General features: G+C 42.0%; 1 protein-coding gene across 1 annotated transcript in view; it reads right to left on the reverse strand.

Annotated features, from left to right (window-relative positions):
* Positions 1-20,750, reverse strand: part of lmbrd2a (LMBR1 domain containing 2a) — a 32,572-nt gene that overhangs the window by 2,600 nt on the left and 9,222 nt on the right. The window contains exons 5-15 of the mRNA XM_061901771.1: positions 20,272-20,439; positions 19,990-20,200; positions 15,014-15,088; positions 14,843-14,947; positions 14,597-14,780; positions 12,770-12,951; positions 12,555-12,688; positions 10,651-10,756; positions 3,532-3,629; positions 1,741-1,844; positions 1,578-1,624 (exon numbers count right to left, since the gene is read on the reverse strand). Of these exons, the coding sequence (XP_061757755.1) occupies positions 1,578-1,624; positions 1,741-1,844; positions 3,532-3,629; positions 10,651-10,756; positions 12,555-12,688; positions 12,770-12,951; positions 14,597-14,780; positions 14,843-14,947; positions 15,014-15,088; positions 19,990-20,200; positions 20,272-20,439 (1,414 nt within the window). The remainder of the gene's footprint in view (positions 1-1,577; positions 1,625-1,740; positions 1,845-3,531; positions 3,630-10,650; positions 10,757-12,554; positions 12,689-12,769; positions 12,952-14,596; positions 14,781-14,842; positions 14,948-15,013; positions 15,089-19,989; positions 20,201-20,271; positions 20,440-20,750) is intronic.

A 20,750-nucleotide genomic window follows, 5' to 3' on the forward strand; every position in this document is an offset into this window, starting at 1 on the left:
AGGTATGGTGTTCTTGGGATGCAACTCAGTATTCTTCTTCCTCCAAACACGACGAGTTGAGTTTATACCAAAAAGTTCTATTTTGGTTTCATCTGACCACATGACCCAATCCTCTGCTGTATCATCCATGTCTCCATTTTATACCAAAATGGAGACATGGATGATACAGCAGAGGATTGGGAGAATGTCTTGTGGTCAGATGAAACCAAAATAGAACTTTTTGGTATAAACTCAACTCGTCGTGTTTGGAGGAAGAAGAATACTGAGTTGCATCCCAAGAACACCATACCTACTGTGAAGCATGCGGTGGAAACCTCATGCTTTGGGGTTGTTTTTCTGCTAAGGGGACAGGACGATTGATCCGTGTTAAGGAAAGAATGAATGGGGCCATGTATCGTGAGATTTTGAGCCAAAACCTCCTTCCATCAGTGAGAGCTTTGAATGGTTGACCAAATACTTATTTTCCGCCATCATTTACAAATAAATTATTTAAAATTCCTACAATGTGAATTCCTGGATTTTTTTTCCACATTCTGTCTTTCACAGTTGAAGTGTACCTATGATGAAAATTACAGACCTCTGTCATCATTTTAAGTGGGAGAACTTGCACAATCGGTGGCTGACTAAATACTTTTTTGCCCCACTGTACTGTGTGTTAGCAATATATTTTCTATGTGAAAAAATGAATGTCAAAAATTAAATGATCACCTATCAATTATCATAAATCATCTAGCAACTATAAAATTATAAAAGGATGTTGCTGAATAGACGATGTGTCTAATATTTTTTTATTTCTGACCTTGCAAATATGTTGAAAGGACGTAGGACGGAGGAATCTCGTCTCTCCTTCGTGTGTCTTTGCAGTGCGAGCTCTCCTCTCTTACAGTCGTGTGTGCAACTCTGTCAAATTGCACGTCCTTTTCAGATTAAATAAAACGCAAAATACTGCTCCCAAAACGGCGATGAGTGTTGATGAATCACATTACGCTTGTTGTATAATATATTAGCATTTTGTTCGACCAGTATTGTGGGCATTTTTATGATCACCATATATTTTGCATAATAATGAACACAGACGCAAAATGGATTGCACGCCTTATTCTGCTCGTTTAACAGACCGAATCCACATTGCACACGTTTAGTAGATCAGTTTACACGTGTTTTCGTAGATGCAAACCTTTAGTAAATCAGGACCTTAGTGCGCTAATGGTGACATTTTTGCTAGCTGACAACTCGTGCACAAACTGCAAGCTGACAACCGGCCAATTATCGCTAGCTGACAACTGACGTGCTAATCACGAGCTGACAACTGTTGTGTCAATTTGAAGCTGAAAACTGGTGTGTTGATTTCGTTGGGAATATAAAGAACAAGCATATTTAAATAAAGTCTAATCAACCAAAAATTTCACAACCCCCTGCAGTAGTTTTGCGAACCCCTGAGGGACACGAATCCCCATTTGAAGACCTCTGATTTAAGGCAAGGAAATAAAATCCGTGAATATGCAAAGGTTGTGAATGCTAAATGTCGAAGTTGAGACCACTGCACTAATGTTCGAGGATAAATGGTCATTCCTAACCCAACGTCTGTTGCCTGCATCCTCAGCTTTCTGTCGTTTTCTTCTTTCTGCAAAAAAGCAAGAAATATCATGTGTAAACTTCAGAAAATAATACACTAGAAAAGAGGAACACTTGGTTGCGCAATTATTTAAAACAGCGAGCAATGAAATGACACAAAAGTACCTCTCCTGAAAAGTTCCTTGCCTTCATCCACGAGATCAGAGGTCAGGTGGTCGTTAGTGACGTACTGATGGATGCCCAGCAGGTTCAAGCAGCGAGAGCCCAAGCTGAAAACATGGAAGAACATAATACCGGTAAATAATTTTCCAAAAATAATGAGTTACCAGGATAACTGAAAGTTGACATTAAAATGAACTAGAGGAGGCAATTTCTGAAGGAATTGGGTGTGAATGCTCCAATGCTGAAGTTGAACTGAATTTTTTTTTAGAATTGTTGAAGTAGAGCACACAATTCCCAAACAGGCTGAATATTTTGAAGTTGGAATAGTTTGAATCAGATAAAATGTGGAAGTTGTGGAACTTTAGCTAGGTTAGTAGAGTGGCCGTGCCAGCAACTTAATGGTTCCAGTTTCGATCCCCCCTTCCGCCATCTTAGTCACTGCCATTATGTCCTTGGTAAGACACTTCACCCACCTGCTCCCAGTGCCACCCACACTTGTTTAAATGTAACTTAAATTTTGGGTTTCACTATGTAAAAGCGCTTTGAGTCATTAGAGAAAAGCGCTATATAAATATAATTCACTTCACTTAGTTAAGTTTAAGTACCAATGATTGTCACACACACACTAGGTGTGGTGAAATTTGTCCTCTGCATTTGACCCATCCCCTTGATCACCCCCTGGGAAGTGAGAGGAGCATTGGGCAGCAGCGGTGTTGCGCCCAGGAATCATTTATGGTGATTTTACCCCCAATTCCAACCCTTGATGCTGAGTGCCAAGCAGGGAGGCAATGGGTCCCATTTTTTTCTAGTCTTTGGTATGACTCGGCCGGGGTTTGAACTCCCAACCGACTGATCTCAGGGCGAACACTTTAACCACTAGGCCACTGAGTAGGTGGCCACTTCACTAACTTTGAAGAATGTTCCATTAATTTCAATGAGAATTTCCCCTAAAATTGGGAATTTTGAGAAAAGCGAGAGCAAAAATTGAAAATGGCAAAAAAAAAAATTTTGACTATATAGTCTAAATGTGTTGAAATTTTTCAAATCGGTCGAGGAATGTTGAAGTATTAACATGTTGAATTGAGAAATTGTATTACGGAATCCCTGGAATTTCTGGAAAACCCAACATTTTTCCAGTTCAAAAAATTACTTCGTTTTTTTGTCTTAATTAAGAGGAATGTTTTGATAGTGAAACAGTTGAAGTGGGTTGGAAAATGTTAGAGGAGTTGTCACCAGCAAAAAGGGTGGAAGTAGGTCTTTGGAAAACCAGGAATTCTGGAAAATCCTGGAATTTTTTTTTACTTGGAAAAAGACTGGTTTGAATTTTGAAGATGGTGGAATGTGTTGAACGTGGAACAGTATGAATAGATTGAAAAATGTGTAAATGGTGAAAGTTTGAAAAATGGCCAATTCATTTTAAATGGGAGAAATGTCCCGGAAAATTTGGAATTCTGGGAATTTTGGGAATTTGTCACGGAAATGCCCACGATTCTTAAATACGCTGGAGAGTTTGAATCCGATGAAAAATGTGGAAAGTAGAGCGCGCCAAAATCTGGAGAAGACGAAGTAGAGGGAATAATAATAAATAGATGCATTTTGGTGTGGAAAACCATATGTGTGAATGATTTAGAGCATTCACACAATAAAGCTACGCAATAATATACCATTTTGAGTTTTTGACAATACATTTTATTCATTCTTGCAGTGGGTTAAGGTTTTTTTTGTATATATATTTGTGTATAGGGGATTTACTGCCACCTCAAAGTCTATTAGCAAAAAAAAAAGAAGACTTACTTGCACAGTGTGGCAAAGCAGAGAAGCAATACCAGCATGGGGTAGTAGATGTAGAAGCCGTTGGATATAAAAGAAAGCAGATGCATGGACCCCATTATCTAGCAGAGACAAAACAAATCAGATCACAATCATTGTAATTCGATACTACTGCAACTGTCACATTAAATTGATAGAGTACCAATGTTCTGTATTTTTGTACCTTTTAATAAACGTAAGGGACAAGCAGTAGAAAATGGATGGATGTATGGAATTGTTTGAAAATAAAAAACTAAATATTTGTATTTAACATTTAACACTGAGCACAATTGTCCAGGTGTTATATTTAGTTTTCTTACACTCATGAATCCTATTTGCAAGTGTAGCAGACTTTGCAAGCAGTTTCAATTCCAAGATGGCAGTAGTGTATAGGCTACAGTGGACTCATGTATACATAGTATGGCCAGCTTGGTTTCAGGCAATCTCAATGACTAGTCAAAAGGCACTCACTTAACTAAAGGGCACCATGACTACTACCAACTTTGAGCTTATGCGTGCTGCTCCTCTCGCAAGAACTGTGGAAAGCTTTTAAATCCCTTTCTCGACAAGGTGCAAAGAAGACAAGTATGGGAGAGCCACCGATTACAGCAACTTGTGCCAGGTAAACACGAGACACAATGTCTGTGTTTCGTTTAGGACTGAACACACATAAGCTAATACAAATAATGACATAAGAAATGAATACATTTAAGAGACAGTTTGACAAAAACCGACTATCTTTAAACAGAAATCCAAATAGAAGGACATTGAAAGAGTAAAAGAAAACAGATTCTGGGCGTAATAATAGATGAGAAAGCGAAACTGAAAATCTCATTAAAATATACAACATAAATTGGCAAGAAATATGTCAATAATAAATAGAGCAAAATATGTTCTGGACCAAAAATCACTCCATATTCTATACTGATCGCCAGTGTTACCATAGTTCAGTTCAGTTCAGTTTATTTATTTATATAGCACATTTAAAAACAACTTCAGTTGGCCAAAGTACTGTACAGACATAAACAATTTGAAATTAAAGCTGCAAGAAGCGATGGACGGGACCGACTTTTGCTGGTGTTTCCTGCCTTTACCCATTCAACATATTTTTACCTGCACTTTATCTACCCTCCCTGCATCCTAGGGTCACACTGGTGGTGCTTCCTGCCATCAACCAGACAACATATCTTTACCTGCACATTACCTACCTTCTCTGTATCCTGGTGCCAAACTGGTGCCTCCTGCTTTCACCCAGTCAACATCCATCCATCCATCATCTTCCGCTTATCCGAGGTCGGGTCGCGGGGGCAACAGCCTAAGCAGGGAAACCCAGACTTCCCTCTCCCCAGCCACTTCGTCTAGCTCTTCCCGGGGGATCCCGAGGCGTTCCCAGGCCAGCCGGGAGACATAGTCTTCCCAACGTGTCCTGGGTCTTCCCCGTGGCCTCCTACCGGTTGGACGTGCCCTAAACACCTCCCTAGGGAGGCGTTCGGGTGGCATCCTGACCAGATGCCCGAACCACCTCATCTGGCTCCTCTCGATGTGAAGGAGCAGCGGCTTTACTTTGAGTTCCTCCCGGATGGCAGAGCTTCTCACCCTATCTCTAAGGGAGAGCCCCGCCACACGGCCGAGGAAACTCATTTCGGCCGCTTGTACCCGTGATCTTATCCTTTCGGTCATGACCCAAAGCTCATGACCATAGGTGAGGATGGGAACGTAGATCGACCGGTAAATTGAGAGCTTTGCCTTCCGGCTCAGCTCCTTCTTCACCACAACGGACCGGTACAACGTCCGCATTACTGAAGACGCCGCACCGATCCGCCTGTCGATCTCACGATCCACTCTTCCCTCACTCGTGAACAAGACTCCTAGGTACTTGAACTCCTCCACTTGGGGCAGGGTCTCCTCCCCAACCCGGAGATGGCACTCCACCCTTTTCCGGGCGAGAACCATGGACTCGTACTTGGAGGTGCTGATTCTCATTCCGGTCGCTTCACACTCGGCTGCGAAACGATCCAGCGAGAGCTGAAGATCCCGGTCAGATGAAGCCATCAGGACCACATCATCTGCAAAAAGCAGAGACCTGATCCTGCGGTTACCAAACCGGAACCCCTCAACGCCTTGACTGCGCCTAGAAATTCTGTCCATAAAAGTTATGAACAGAATCGGTGACAAAGGACAGCCTTGGCGGAGTCCAACCCTCACTGGAAATGTGTTCGACTTACTGCCGGCAATGCGGACCAAGCTCTGGCACTGATCGTACAGGGAACGGACCGCCACAATAAGACAGTCCGATACCCCATACTCTCTGAGCACTCCCCACAGGACTTCCCGAGGGACACGGTCGAATGCCTTCTCCAAGTCCACAAAGCACATGTAGACTGGTTGGGCAAACTCCCATGCACCCTCAAGAACCCTGCCGAGAGTATAGAGCTGGTCCACAGTTCCACGACCAGGACGAAAACCACACTGTTCCTCCTGAATCCGAGGTTCGACTATCCGACGTAGCCTCCTCTCCAGTACACCTGAATAAACCTTACCGGGAAGGCTGAGGAGTGTGATCCCACGATAGTTGGAACACACCCTCCGGTCCCCCTTCTTAAAGAGAGGAACCACCACCCCGGTCCGCCAATCCAGAGGTACCGCCCCCGATGTCCACGCGATGCTGCAAAGTCTTGTCAACCAAGACAGCCCCACAGCATCCAGAGCCTTAAGGAACTCCGGGCGGATCTCGTCCACCCCTGGGGCCTTGCCACCGAGGAGCTTTTTAACTACCTCAGCGACCTCAGCCCCAGAAATAGGAGAGACCACCACAGATTCCCCAGGCACTGCTTCCTCATAGGAAGACGTGTTGGTGGGATTGAGGAGGTCTTCGAAGTATTCCTTCCACCTATCCACAACATCCGCAGTCGAGGTCAGCAGAACACCATCCGCACCATACACGGTGTTGATAGTGCACTGCTTCCCCTTCCTGAGGCGGCGGACGGTGGTCCAGAATCGCTTCGAAGCCGTCCGGAAGTCGTTTTCCATGGCTTCCCCGAACTCTTCCCATGTCCGAGTTTTTGCCTCCGCGACCGCTGAAGCTGCACACCGCTTGGCCTGTCGGTACCTGTCCACTGCCTCCGGAGTCCTATGAGCCAAAAGGACCCGATAGGACTCCTTCTTCAGCTTGACGGCATCCCTCACCGCTAGTGTCCACCAAGGGGTTTTAGGATTTCCGCCATGACAGGCACCAACTACCTTGCGGCCACAGCTCCGATCTGCCGCCTCGACAATAGAGGTGCGGAACATGGTCCACTCGGACTCAATGTCCAGCACCTCCCTCGTGACATGTTCAAAGTTCTTCCGGAGGTGGGAATTGAAACTTTGTCTGACAGGAGACTCTGCCAGACGTTCCCAGCAGACCCTCACAATGCGTTTGGGCCTCCCAGGTCTGTCCGGCATCCTCCCCCACCATCGCAGCCAACTCACCACCAGGTGGTGATCGGTAGAAAGCTCCGCCCCTCTCTTCACCCGAGTGTCCATAACATGAGGCCGCAAATCCGATGACACAACTACAAAGTCGATCATGGAACTGCGGCCTAGGGTGTCCTGGTGCCAAGTGCACATATGGACACCCTTATGTTTGAACATGGTGTTTGTTATGGACAAACTGTGACGAGCACAAAAGTCCAATAACAAAACACCACTCGGGTTCAGATCCGGGCGGCCATTCTTCCCAATCACGCCTCTCCAGGTTTCACTGTCGTTGCCAACATAGAGGAGTCAACATATCTTTATTAATTTTTTTTCTTTTTACATTTTTTTTCTTTCCATGATGGCACGTGAGGCCCCGCCTCACCTAGCTCCCCTGATTGCACGTCACTGAGTTAGAAGCAGTTTTGTCTGAGCAGGAAGCCGCCATTTTGTGACAGCAACAGCACCAAAACAACATATCTTTACCTGCACATTACCTACCTTCTCTGTATCCTGGAGTCAAACTGGTGACTCCTTCTTTCACCCAGTCAACATATCTTTACCCGCACAGTACCTACCTTCTCTGCATTGTGTGGTCACGCTGGTGCTTCCTGCTTTTAAGCGGCCATCTTGAGACGGCAGCAGCGCAGCAGCATCTGCGCGAAAGTTCTTTGAAGGCTCGTAAAATCAAAACCGGAGCAGTTAGAAAAACTCTTTGCGCAACTTTTAATCAGAAGGGTTCAATATCTATCCTGTGCGAGTTTGAGGCCGACACAACAAACGCGCTCAGAGGAGATAATGTTTGAAAAAAGGTGTAATGTTTTTACAAAACTTTTGTTTTGAAGGGGTAATTCCCGACTACCTGTTGATTTTTGCTGAAGGATGTAAATGACTGAAATGTAGGTCTAAGTGAGACCTACATAGAAGTTTTTGTTTCATGTCTCTACGAAATTCCTACCGGAAGTTACAAGCAGTTTTGTCTGTGTTTTCTTCATAGGAGCAGTTTTGTCTGTGTTTTATTCCTAGGGGGAGCAAGAGCGCAATTTTGAGTTTTGGGTTTTGTTTTTTCTTTTACATCGCAATTTTTGCCAGTCCTGATGTATGTGTCCAGTTTGGTGAGTTTTGATGTATTTTAAGGGGGTCAATTTACAGCTCAAAGGGGCAAAAATGACATTTTATAGGAAACTTTTGATTTGAAGGGGTTTTTGCCAGCTTCCTGTTGATTTTTGCTGAAGAAGGTCATTGTATAAAATCTAGGTCTAAGTCAGACCTACATAGAGGTTTTTGTTTTATGTCTCTACGACATTCCTAACAGAAGTCACAATCAGTTTTGTCTGTGTTTATTCCTAGGGGGCGCTAGAGTGCAATTTTTAGTTTTGGGTTTTGGTTTTTTGATTAGATCGCAATTTTCGCCAGTCCAATTTACATTGTAACACAGAAGGATGAAGGAAATACAATACTAAAATAGACCTTAAAGTAAGTGCTGAATATATGACCTAAAATACTAAAATGTAACAAATAAAAAAAAAATGTATAAAACAAGAAATAAAAACAACTACGATATTCTGCTGTGGAGGGAAGTGTAGCCAGCGCTGCCTGTAGGAGTAAATGTCACCGCCGCTGTCCGTGGTGCTGAGGACGAGCAACATCGGGCAGGGGCGGGGCATGTGCTGACGGCGAGACACAGCTGGCAGGTGATTAGATTTCACAGGTGGTACGTGTTAATCTAATCATCTGTTGTCTTTACGCGTGAGCGGCCGGGTGCAGGAGGAGGAGGAAGTTTGGAGAGTGAATGAAAAGTCACGTTCTGAGAGAGAAAACTTTGCATAAAAAACATACGATCATTACAACTCTTGTTAAACCTGCACGCTGGACTCCCGTGCCGTGTCTGACAGTGGGAATGCGAGGAAGCAACTTCCACATCTGGCGTCCAATTAAAAGGGAAAAGACAATGTCTGCAACAAGCCCAATAATGGCACTCGGGCAACTCATAGCCGAGGTGTCGGCTGCAAACCAGCGGCAGACGGAGGAGATGCAAGAGCAAATTGCGCAGCAGGGCCAAGTGCTGCGAGCGCTGATGGAGAGGTCCGGAGCGGCGACACTCGTAAGGATGCAATGGCTGGTAGAGACGGAGGACCCGAAAAACTTTATGGACATGTTCGAGGCCACAGCAGGCGCATGTGCGTGGCTGGGAGAGGAGTGGGCGGTACGACTATTACCGCTGCTAGCAGGAGAAGCGCAGCGAGCGGCATGTTCAGAGTGATCCATAGGCTGGGGGGGCAGATGGCCGTGGCGGACTTCCTCTCCCGCTCTCATGCGGGGAAGGGAGTATGCGCGGCTGGGCGATGTCTCGTCCCAAGTCTTGCGGTGGAGGTATGTGGGGGGAGATGTCGCCAGCGCCTCTGGTTTTGAGTCTGGCCTTTGGGACCGCCAGGAGGAGCTAAGCTGAAGACTTCAGGGTGCTGCTGGGAGATTAAGGCTGCAGCAGCTCAATAAGATAGGGCGGGGCTACTTGGTGTAAGCATTTAAAAACAATAAGTACAAGTTTAAAATGAACCCCAAAAGTAACCATATCTAATTTATGATGCAGAGATATGAGGAAAAAAGTCCAAAATGACACTTATGCACTCAGCATGTTACAAAAAAAAAAGAGTTAGAATAATACATAATGAGTGATACGTACAGTGATTGCAAATACATTGGAAGCAGCCACCAGTTGACATGCTTCACACAAAATTCACATTTTTTCTGTGATTGTTGGTCCATAGCTATTAAAGATTTTGGCAAAATGAGGGTTATAAGTAATTTTTTGGTAGTTCTTAGTATATTGTCATGTTTATTGCGCTGTCAGGTGCGTGTTAGAGTGTTTGCTGGTTAATAAACACTGCAGGAATGGCGCAGAGAACGTCAAATACGGCCGCAAAATTCTACTTTGACGAAACAAAAGCATGTTTTACTGTAAGTTTATGAACTGGAGTATGATTAGAACTATATATAGATATATTATTTTGGTTTAATTTGTCTGAAAAACTAACGACAGCAATTGCATGCATCCGGGCACAGCCCCATACGTCTTTGGTAGCAGTCATGGTGCCGGTTGGTTAGTTGGCCATACTCTCTTTTTACACGACTTTGGGCTACAGTGTGTTGTCGTAGTCAGGAAGTAGTTTTTGCCATTAATTTGAATGTGCCAGTCTAGTCTTTTGAGCCATATAAAGTGTTTATACTGTAACTTATTACGCACCAGTTTGGCTGTAATGTGACTATTAGTTGGGTTTTTGATTAGCAAATTTGGAGGTGTTGAAATCGGCATGTAAAACCACTAATGCCAATCAGTAGCATGTGATATAATATAAATTTGCCTCAAACTAACTCATTTGAAAATGAAGCCTTACTGTACTTTTGAATGTGTTCTACCAGGCATGCTTGTTTTGTTGTCATGGAAAATTGTAACATTACCTAGAGGCAGTACGCTCTGAGTGCTTGTTGCCCTGCCAAGTGTTTGAGCCGGTGTCGAGTGTGCATGAAATGACATGGTGTGCAACAAAGTATCGAAAACTGTTTGATTTTACATGACTCCAGAAGCCAGTAGTACCAACAGAATTCAGTCGGTATTGAATTTGGTACCCATTCCTAACTGCAACTTACTGAGGTATATGATGTGTGTATTCGGTCCTGGTGGGAAACAGCAGGATCCATGTGGATCAGACCCAGGAAGTTGAGGCACAATGGAGGAGTCAGGCGACAGAAGAGCCTGGAAGGAGACAATGTATGCCAAATTAGGTTCATTGCAAGTACCATATCGAAAATGATATATTTTAGGATGGCATTTTAAATTTTAATTTATTCATTTCACAATAAGTATGAGCAATATGGTCTAAAATCTATTTAGTGATATTTATTGCAACCTTCTGCAATGACGATATAAATCACAATACTGTATATTATTTGGTATGTAAATTATATTAGAACCATTTCAAAACAGGTTACAAAGGCTCCTAATTTGATATATGGGGTAACATAATGAATAATTTTCATTACGTAGCATTATTTTCTTAAAATTATTATTAATCTACTTGTTGACTTACTGTTAATATCTGGATTATTTCTGTTGTAACATGGTTCTATCTATACTTCTGTTGCACCTATTCTTCTGTTGTTTTGCACGATACCACAAATGTCCAAGTAGTTACAGGGTCAGTCTTGGTATACCAATGCTGATATTTCGAATTTTCAAGATTATTCAATTATAACATTTTTGATCACAATCATAATCAGACCAAAACACAGGATGGCGGTCTAACCATATCAAATACAAATTAAAATTTAGGTCCCTATTCCCTTTTACAACATTTTTATCAAAATATATTCAGTAGTGATAAATAACCAAACATAAGCAAAAACTACTACATGTATTGGTGCTGATTTAAATTATTTGTTTTTTGCCCTCAAAGTATTCTTGTGTCCAGGGATTTATTTCTTTAGTCTGTAAACTATAACAAAATAGACAAAAATGTATTTTTGATTATAATTGTGTCTGTGTTGACAATACTGATACTATACTTGGTATCGCTGTTGTTGATGTTTGTATCGATCCGCCCACCCCCGTTTACATTCAATCTTTAACTTAGCGGTTAGCATGGCTTACTGTATCCTCCTATAATGGTAAAAAACATATTTTTTTAGTCCCTTTGCTGTTTTTGTCTTGTTGGTGTCAAATTTGCGTGACACAGTTAGAATGCATCATCAACATGCTTTATCACAGTATAACCATAGTATTAAAAAGCGCTATTGCAGGCCTAATTATATCATTTATATCACATAGCGTCTATATTGCGCAACCCTATTTAACAATATTTTTATTATTGGGGTTTTAGTCCAATGTTTTGGACCAATGTTTTTTTCTAAAACTTTTAAAATACGCCTAAATTTGCACTGATTCAGATCACTAAACAGTAGCCTAATGGGACTGTGGACTATCGTCTGAAACATGACTCCAACCCAGCTATAATGCTGACTGAGCCGTTTGCTTTTTACAGTTATTACAACAATGGTTCTGTTGCTGGTATGTTGCACAATATATAGTACTGTAAGATGGTACCACTTTCTCATGCACTCCAAACCATTATCAACGTTTTTAAAAATTACCTTTTTTCATATTTGGGGCGGTATAGCTCGCTTGGTAGAGTGGCAGTGCCAGCAACTTGAGGGTTCCAGCTTCGATCCCAGCTTCCGCCATCCTAGTCACTGCCTTTGTGTCCTTGGGCAAGACACTTTACCCACTTAATCTCAGTGCCACCCACACTTGTTTTAATGTGACTTAGATATTGGGTTTCACTATGTAAAAGCGCTTTGAGCCACTAAGGAAAAGCGCTATATAAATATAATTCACTTCACTTCACTCTTTTTGGTCATTGTAGTCCCTCTACAATCATCGCCTGCCTCCAATATACACCATTGTTGTTGTTTAGGAAAATATACATATTGTGTAACTATTGCTGCGGCCGTAAGTGTAGGAAACAAACCAATAATGTGAAGAAAACAGAACATACATGCCGCTGAACTGCAGGCTGTAGGCGTCAGTCTGATGATGTGGCACTAGACAATAGTAGTTGTAGACCCGTATTCTAAACACAGTGGAGTAGACACAAACACACAGGAAGAGGACGGTGACAAAGCACAACCCCTGGTGGACAGAGAGAACAAAACAATAAAGTCAAATTTTTTGGGGTTTTTTTGGTTTGTTTTTGTGTGAATTGACACCGACCTCAATACAAATGTAGTTGCGTTGCTTTTCAGCCATCTGGATGAAGACAGCAAAAAGGGAAAGAACAGGCTGTGTGCTGAAAAAGGAGCACTCGGACCAGACGACCGCTACTGAGAGGAAACACAGCAACACTGCCAGCAGCCTGTAGAAAACCTGCCTGAACACACACTCCCAGTACCACTCTGAAAACACACACACACACACACGCACGCGCGCACGCACACACAGTACGTAACTCTTGCATTGGAAAGTAAAGTTAACATTAGAATACTGACCCGAATACAAGATTCACCCATCTATATTCTATATTGCTTGTCTTCATTTGGATCACAGACAGGTAAGCCGGACACTATCCCAACTGACTTTGGGCGAGGGGCGGGCTACACCCAAGACTGGTCGTTAGCCATTTGCAAGACACATTAAGATATATCCCATTCGCATATTTTGACTATTTAGAGTCTCCAATTAACCTAACGTGCATGTTTTGGGAATCAATCAATCACTCCATGTTCATTTATATAGCCCTAAATTACAAGTGTCTCAAAAGGCTGCACAAGCCACAACGACATCCGCAGATCAGCGCCCACATAAGGGCAAGGAAAAACTCACAACCCAGTGGGACGTCGATTAGAATGACTATGAGAAACCTTGGAGAGGACCGCAAATGTGGGTAACCCCTCCCCTCTAGGAGAGACCGAATGCAATGGAGGTCAAGTGGGTCTGACATAATATTGTGAAAGTCCAGTCCAGAGTGGCTCTAACATAATAGTTAGAGTCCAGTCCATAATGGATCTAACAAAATAGTGAGAATGGACGTGGGACAAAGCCGGTGTACTTAGTGTAGGGATATAACGACATTAAAATTTCATATTACGGTTATCGTCACCAAAATTAACACGGTTATCATTGTTATCGCAGTATTGTTGAATTTGCTCAGAACAAAATGTATTCACACACTGAATACTTGACCAAGTTATTTTTTTAAATAACTAAAATAAACAGACGCACTATTATAAAACCTGCTATTTAGCATGTTTTGTGTGTCTTATGCTTCACAGATAGCGTTCTAGTCATAGTATTTCATCTGTTTTAATGGCTAAGCTTTTCTTGTTTTTAATATTGGTTTGTAATGGAGCATGCCAAGATTTATTTAAATGAAAGGAACGTTACAAACTAAATGTATTATTATTATCCATTATTTCTGGCAGGCGTTATGCTGTGCTACTCCATCACGTACAGTATTCCTCTGACTATAGAACAATCACTCTGTTTTAAGAGAGCACAGCTTGTAATGTGCAAAATTTGTTATTTTAGTTGCTCAGACAGCAATTTGGTTATATAAGTTTGGATTGGGGTATGTTGTTCCTGAATGGGGAAAGACATTAATGCCTCTTGTTTTCATGTAAGCTTTTAAAGCCGGCGCCAGTCAGTCCGTGGATTAATCAAAATGCAGTTATTAATCACTGTTTTCCGATCATTTTTTATTTAAAACTGTAATATTAACCATCGCACATTTCTAACTGGGAGTAAAGCTGCGCACGCACAGCGAGACCATGCAAACTTCACACACACGAGATTTAAATCCTCGCTCGCTTGACTGCACGGCCAAAATCGCTTTGGCTGACATAAGAGGACCTCTCTTGTTCAAGTGACAGGAAGAAAAGTTCTGACTTGCTTGTAAGAAGTAATTTAGCTACATTTGCTTGTTTGCGTGTAAAAATCTCTAGAATGTAAGATGGACCAGTCATTTATCAGACTTACCGTCCTATATTAGGGTCAATAAATGGATGGATGTGGAGAAAAATCCAAACTATAGCTGACATTCACCGATTTTAGGAGTGTAGAGAAATCTCCGGATCCAACCATGGTGTTGCATTGTATAGAAGCTGTGGGTGAAGAGGCGAGTCGGGCTGCTGCGACTTTTAGCGATGTCCTCAAAATGGAAAACTTCCTCCAGCAACATGGACCATTGAACTCGAGTTTGACAGCATTGTTGAACTGCAGAGATCACCTGAAAACAGACACTTGATTACACTTGATACATTATACAACATGGAAGACACTTTGCGGTACTTTTTTATGGAGCTGAACCAGGCCTCTTTTGCTCGGAAGGACCGTCTCCTCATCACAGGGGCGTTCCACATCTCTCCCCATCTCCTCTTGGTAGTCAGCGGGACACTGTGATGAGATGGTGGTCCAGTGAGACATAATAGCCACACCACAAATTGAATCAAATAGTCTCACCTTTGTCAAAATGGTGTCCACACACTTCCTTAACGAATGGTTGAACTTGACGGACGCATGGACAACGGACACCTCCTGATGACGACATTACATAAAATAGACTGAATTCTTTGTTTTTCAACCACGTAATTCTGCAGATTTTTATCAATTATATGTCAATATCTATATACATATACATAAATATGTATATATATATATATATATATATATACACATATACATATATATATATATATATATATATATATATATATATATATATATATATATATATATATATATATATATATATATATATATATATATATATATATATATATATATATATATATATATATATATATATATATATACATACAAATTGGTATGTCAGACTTAGCCTTGTCTTGGTTTAACTCTTATCTTACTGATAGGATGCAGTGCGTCTCCCATAACAATGTGACCTCGGACTACGTTAAGGTAACGTGTGGAGTTCCCCAGGGTTCGGTCCTTGGCCCAGCACTTTTCAGCATCTACATGCTGCCGCTAGGTGACATCATACGCAAATACGGTGTTAGCTTTCACTGTTATGCTGATGACACCCAACTCTACATGCCCCTAAAGCTGACCAACACGCCGGATTGTAGTCAGCTGGAGGCGTGTCTTAATGAAATTAAACAATGGATGTCCGCTAACTTTTTGCAACTCAACGCCAAAAAAACGGAAATGCTGACTATCGGTCCTGCTAGACACCGACCTAATACAACTCTAACATTTGACAACCAAACAATTAAACAAGCCGACACGGTAAAAAATCTGGGTATTATCTTTGACCCAACTCTCTCCTTTGAGTCACATATTAAAAGCGTTACTAAAACGGCCTTCTTTCATCTCCGTAATATCGCTAAAATTCGCTCCATTCTGTCCACTAAAGACGCTGAGATCATTATCCATACGTTTGTTACGTCTCGTGCCTCGACTACTGTAACGTATTATTTTCGGGTCTCCCTATGTCTAGCATTGGAAGATTACAGTTGGTACAAATCGGGGCTGCTAGACTTTTGACAAGAACAAGAAAGTTTGATCACATTACGCCTGTACTGGCTCACCTGCACTGGCTTCCTGTGCACTTAAGATGTGACTTTAAGGTTTTACTACTTACGTATAAAATACTACACGGTCTAGCTCCATCCTATCTTGCCGATTGTATTGTACCATATGTCCCGGCAAGAAATCTGCGTTCAAAGGACTCCGGCTTATTAGTGATTCCCAAAGCCCAAAAAAAGTCTGCAGGCTATAGAACGTTTTCATTTCGGGCTCCAGTACTCTGGAATGCCCTCCCGGTAAAAGTTTGAGATGCCACCTCAGTAGAAGCATTTAAGTCTCACCTTAAAACTCATTTGTATACTCTAGCCTTTAAATAGACTCCCTTTTTAGACCAGTTGATCTGCCGTTTCTTTTCTTTTTCTCCTATGTCCCACTCTCCCTTGTGGAGGGGGTCCGGTCCGATCCGGTGGCCATGTACTGCTTGCCTGTGTATCGGCTGGGGACATCTCTGCGCTGCTGATCCGCCTACGCTTGGGATGTTTTCCTGCTGGCTCCGCTGTGAACGGGACTCTCGCTACTGTGTTGGATCCGCTTTGGACTGGACTCTCGCGACTGTGTTGGATCCATTATGGATTGAACTTTCACAGTATCATGTTAGACCCGCTCGACATCCATTGCTTTCCTCCTCTCCAAGGTTCTCATAGTCATCATTGTCACAGACGTCCCACTGGGTGTGAGTTTTCCTTGCCCTTATGTGGGCCTACCGAGGATGTCGTAGTGGTTTGTGTTGTGGTTTGTGCAGCCCTTTGAGACACTAGTGATTTAGGGCTATATAAGTAAACATTGATTGATTGATTGATATATACATAAATATATATGTATATATATATATATATACATATATACATATATATATATACGTATATATATATATATATATATACATATATATACACATATATACGCACATATATATACATTTATATATATATGTTTATATACATATTTGTAAATATACATATATTTATGTGTGTATATGTATATACTGTACATCCATATATATGTACATTTGTTTATAAATATATATATATATATATATATATACCTATACACATACACATATATACATATATATACACATATATACATACATATATAAACAAATACATATACATATACGTATATACATATATACGTGTGTGTGTGTGTGTGTGTGTGTGTGTGTGTGTGTGTGTGTGTGCGTGTGTGTGTGCGTGTGTGTGTGTGTGTGTGTGTGTGTGTGTGTGTGTTCCGATTAGGGGTTAATGCGGTTGATTCCGATACGATCATCTATGAGTGGGATCAGTCAATATCAATACCAATACTGATCAGATGTAATAAGTTAAATTTTTTTGAACGAAGCCGGCAAGTCCACCAGCCCCAACAACCACCACGTGCACACAATGCCACAAACCCCAATATCCGACACCCCCTCGCACCGGACCCAGGAGCCACAGGCACTCGTACCACAAACAAATGGGAACAACGACTGAAAAACCGTGACAGACAACCACACGCCAATAGGACCATGGAGACCAGCCAGCGCCAGCTTGCCAACACGCAAACAGACATCTACACCATCCCCCACTAAAAAACTCCACTCCCCAGTCCAAACCTGCACAAGCACACTACCACCCAAACAACCGAGACACAGCACGCACACCAAACAAACCAGACCGGAACAAACGGGCACGAACCCCGCCCAAAGGGAAGAAAAACCTGTGTAACGCCACACAAACCAGAAGCGAACACAACCGACCCAATCCACATCCCTTGAAAAAAATTTTATAAAATTAAAGATTAAAAACATGAAGCAATTAGCACTTATTTTTGCATAGTTTTAGCATACCTACTCCTGGCTTGCCCTCAGTGTGTAACATGCATCGCCTTGTCCTCCAGTGATAATGGTACTGGAAAATTCAACTTACTACGAAATGCAGTGGAATTGTTGTAATGGAGGTGGTGATTTTTAACTTCGGGGAGCGGCTCCACACTGTGTATGGAGACACATATTTTAGCTGCTAGCTGTTTGTATCAGCCAGAGGCGATCACAAACTTTTCATAAACATGGCTGATACTGATCCGTGGCTGACTGATTGCCACATCTCTAAAGGTAATTGTTAAAATAATTATGCGTAACTTATCACTAAAGTTTCCGCTTTCGGAAACTTCTGGCGAACAGACAGAGGCTGTCTTTGTTGTAACAAGCCAAAGGCTTGTAAAATTCCATTGTGTACGATGGTAGGTGACGGGAGGGGTTATCTATTGTGATCCAAGACTTGCCCAAGCTCGATCCAGGACCAGTCAAAGCCCGAGGCATCTTTTTCTTTTGTGTTAATGTGACCCAAAACAATGGCTGTTTATATAGCCCCCATTCCTTTAGAAACAGCTGTTGTTATGTAAACAGGGAAAGTCCAAATAAAAAGAGGTGGCGTACAATCTTTCGCCAGAGCGAGCTGAGACACTGTACAAGGGTAAAGTGTCCAGGAGTCTCTCCTCAAATTGAGCCAAATTTAATTATGTCTCTATTTAATTATTTGCTTCTTGTCTTGTTTAATAGATGTCATCAGTGTTTGAACCTGATAGTAATGTTCAAAATTAACAATATAGCAGAGTTTTGTGTCGTGTAGTTGTAAAAATTAGTAATTCTAGCAACTAAATTGAACTTAAAAAGTGTAACAAACTTTATTTAGCAGTTAGGAGTAACACCTTTTCTTAAATTAAAACTTACTTTTGCAATGCATTGACTTTTTGAAGCTTTAAAGGCCTACTGAAACCCACTACTACCGACCACGCAGTCTGATAGTTTATATATCAATGATAAAATATTAACATTGCAACACATGCCAATACGGCCTTTTTAGTTTACTAAATTACAATTTTAAATTTCCTGCGGAGTTTCCTGTTGAAAATGTCGCGGAATGATGACGCGTATGATGACGCGTGTTTGTGACGTTATTGGTTGGAGGGACACATTAGCCCAGCACCACTTACGCTAAAAGTCGTCTCTTTTCATCGCGCAATTACACAGTATTTTGGACATCTGTGTTGCTGAATCTTTTGCAATTTGTTCAATTAATAATGGAGAAGTCAAAGTAGAAAGATTGAGGTGGGAAGCTTTTAGCCTTTAGCCACACAAACACAGGGTGTTTCCTTGTTTAAAATTCCCGGAGGTGAAGCTTTACTATGGATCAGAGCGGTCAAGCGAACATGGATCCCGACTACATGTCAACCGGCAGCTTTCGGAGAGAAAATTTGGGAATACATCGCCTCTTACCGGTGATCAGCGGAGCTTCTGTCCTGCTGCAGCTTCGTGACTTCCCTCAACAGACCCGTCAACACACCCATGGCCACACCCCTCCGACTATCAGGTACTATTCAACTCACTAATACAATAGCAACACAATAGGCAGATAAGGGATTTCCCAGAATTATCCTAGTAAACGTGTCTAAAAACATCTGAATCGCTCTCACTGCAATCGCCTTTTTTTTAATTTTTTTTTTTTTACTTTTTTTCCCCTAGTCCTTCACTCTAAATTTCCTCATCCACGAAACTTTCATCTTTGCTCAAATTAATGGGGAAATTGTCGCTTTCTCGGTCCGAATAGCTCTCGCTGCTGGAGGCTCACATTATAAACAATGTGAGGATGTGAGGAGCTCTACAACCCGTGACGTCACACGCACATCGTCTGCTACTTCCGGTAAAGGCAAGGCTTTTTTATTAGCGACCAAAAGTTGCGAACTTTATTGTCGATGTTCTCTACTAAATCCTTTCAGCAAAAATATAACAATATCGCGAAATGATTAAGTATGACACATAGAATGGACCTGCTACCCCCGTTTAAATAAGAAAATCTAATTTCAGTAGGCCTTTAATTTACACACACAATTAAAGAAAAACTGACTATCACCTCCATGACGTCGGCTAAGTTCTCCTCCGCCGCCGCCTTCTCACTGGCCATCTTCGCCACCTTGAAGTAGGCCTTGGCCAGCGAGTGAGCGTGGAGAGATGACAGCCAATAGGAACGCGGGATTTCTACCAAACCGAATCCTAGCAACAGCACCAGGAGAAAGAGACCCCACGTGTTGGCCGCAGTGATGCCAATGGTCTGGAACTCAGTCCTACATAACAACAATAATGCATAAATTGACTGGTGTATTTGAATAGTTCTGCGCTTTCAATCAAGACTAACCATGTGAGTCGCCACTGCGGGTGAGCCGCCACGTAGATGAGCAGAGAGATGAAAAGGAGCAGATAGCTGCCGTAGTAGATGGCGTTTTCAAGCAGCGCCGTTTTCGTCCTTCCGACAATGCTGAAAGCTCCCGAGCGGGCGTACGACTGCATGAAGGGCAGCAGCAGCCTGCGAGCACGCAAGCAGGGTTAACTACCCGCACTAGACACTTCATTAGGTACACTATAAATGAGAAAGATGCAAAGGGGTAGCGATGGGATGTTGACGGAAGACAGTAAATCCACTGATACTAAGAAATTAAAAAAAGATGTTGACATTGTGAATGTGACAAAATAAGGAATTCTCCTCCTCCTCAGAGGTAGTATTATCCATACCATGGTTTATAAAAATAAACAAATGGTTTCAATATGTTATAGTAAAAAAATCCAACTAATCACTGCAGTATCGACCATTAAGTAACACTGTACTTGGTCCATATT

The sequence above is a fragment of the Nerophis ophidion genome, linkage group LG01 (assembly GCF_033978795.1).
Source record: "Nerophis ophidion isolate RoL-2023_Sa linkage group LG01, RoL_Noph_v1.0, whole genome shotgun sequence".
Taxonomy (NCBI): domain Eukaryota; kingdom Metazoa; phylum Chordata; class Actinopteri; order Syngnathiformes; family Syngnathidae; genus Nerophis; species Nerophis ophidion.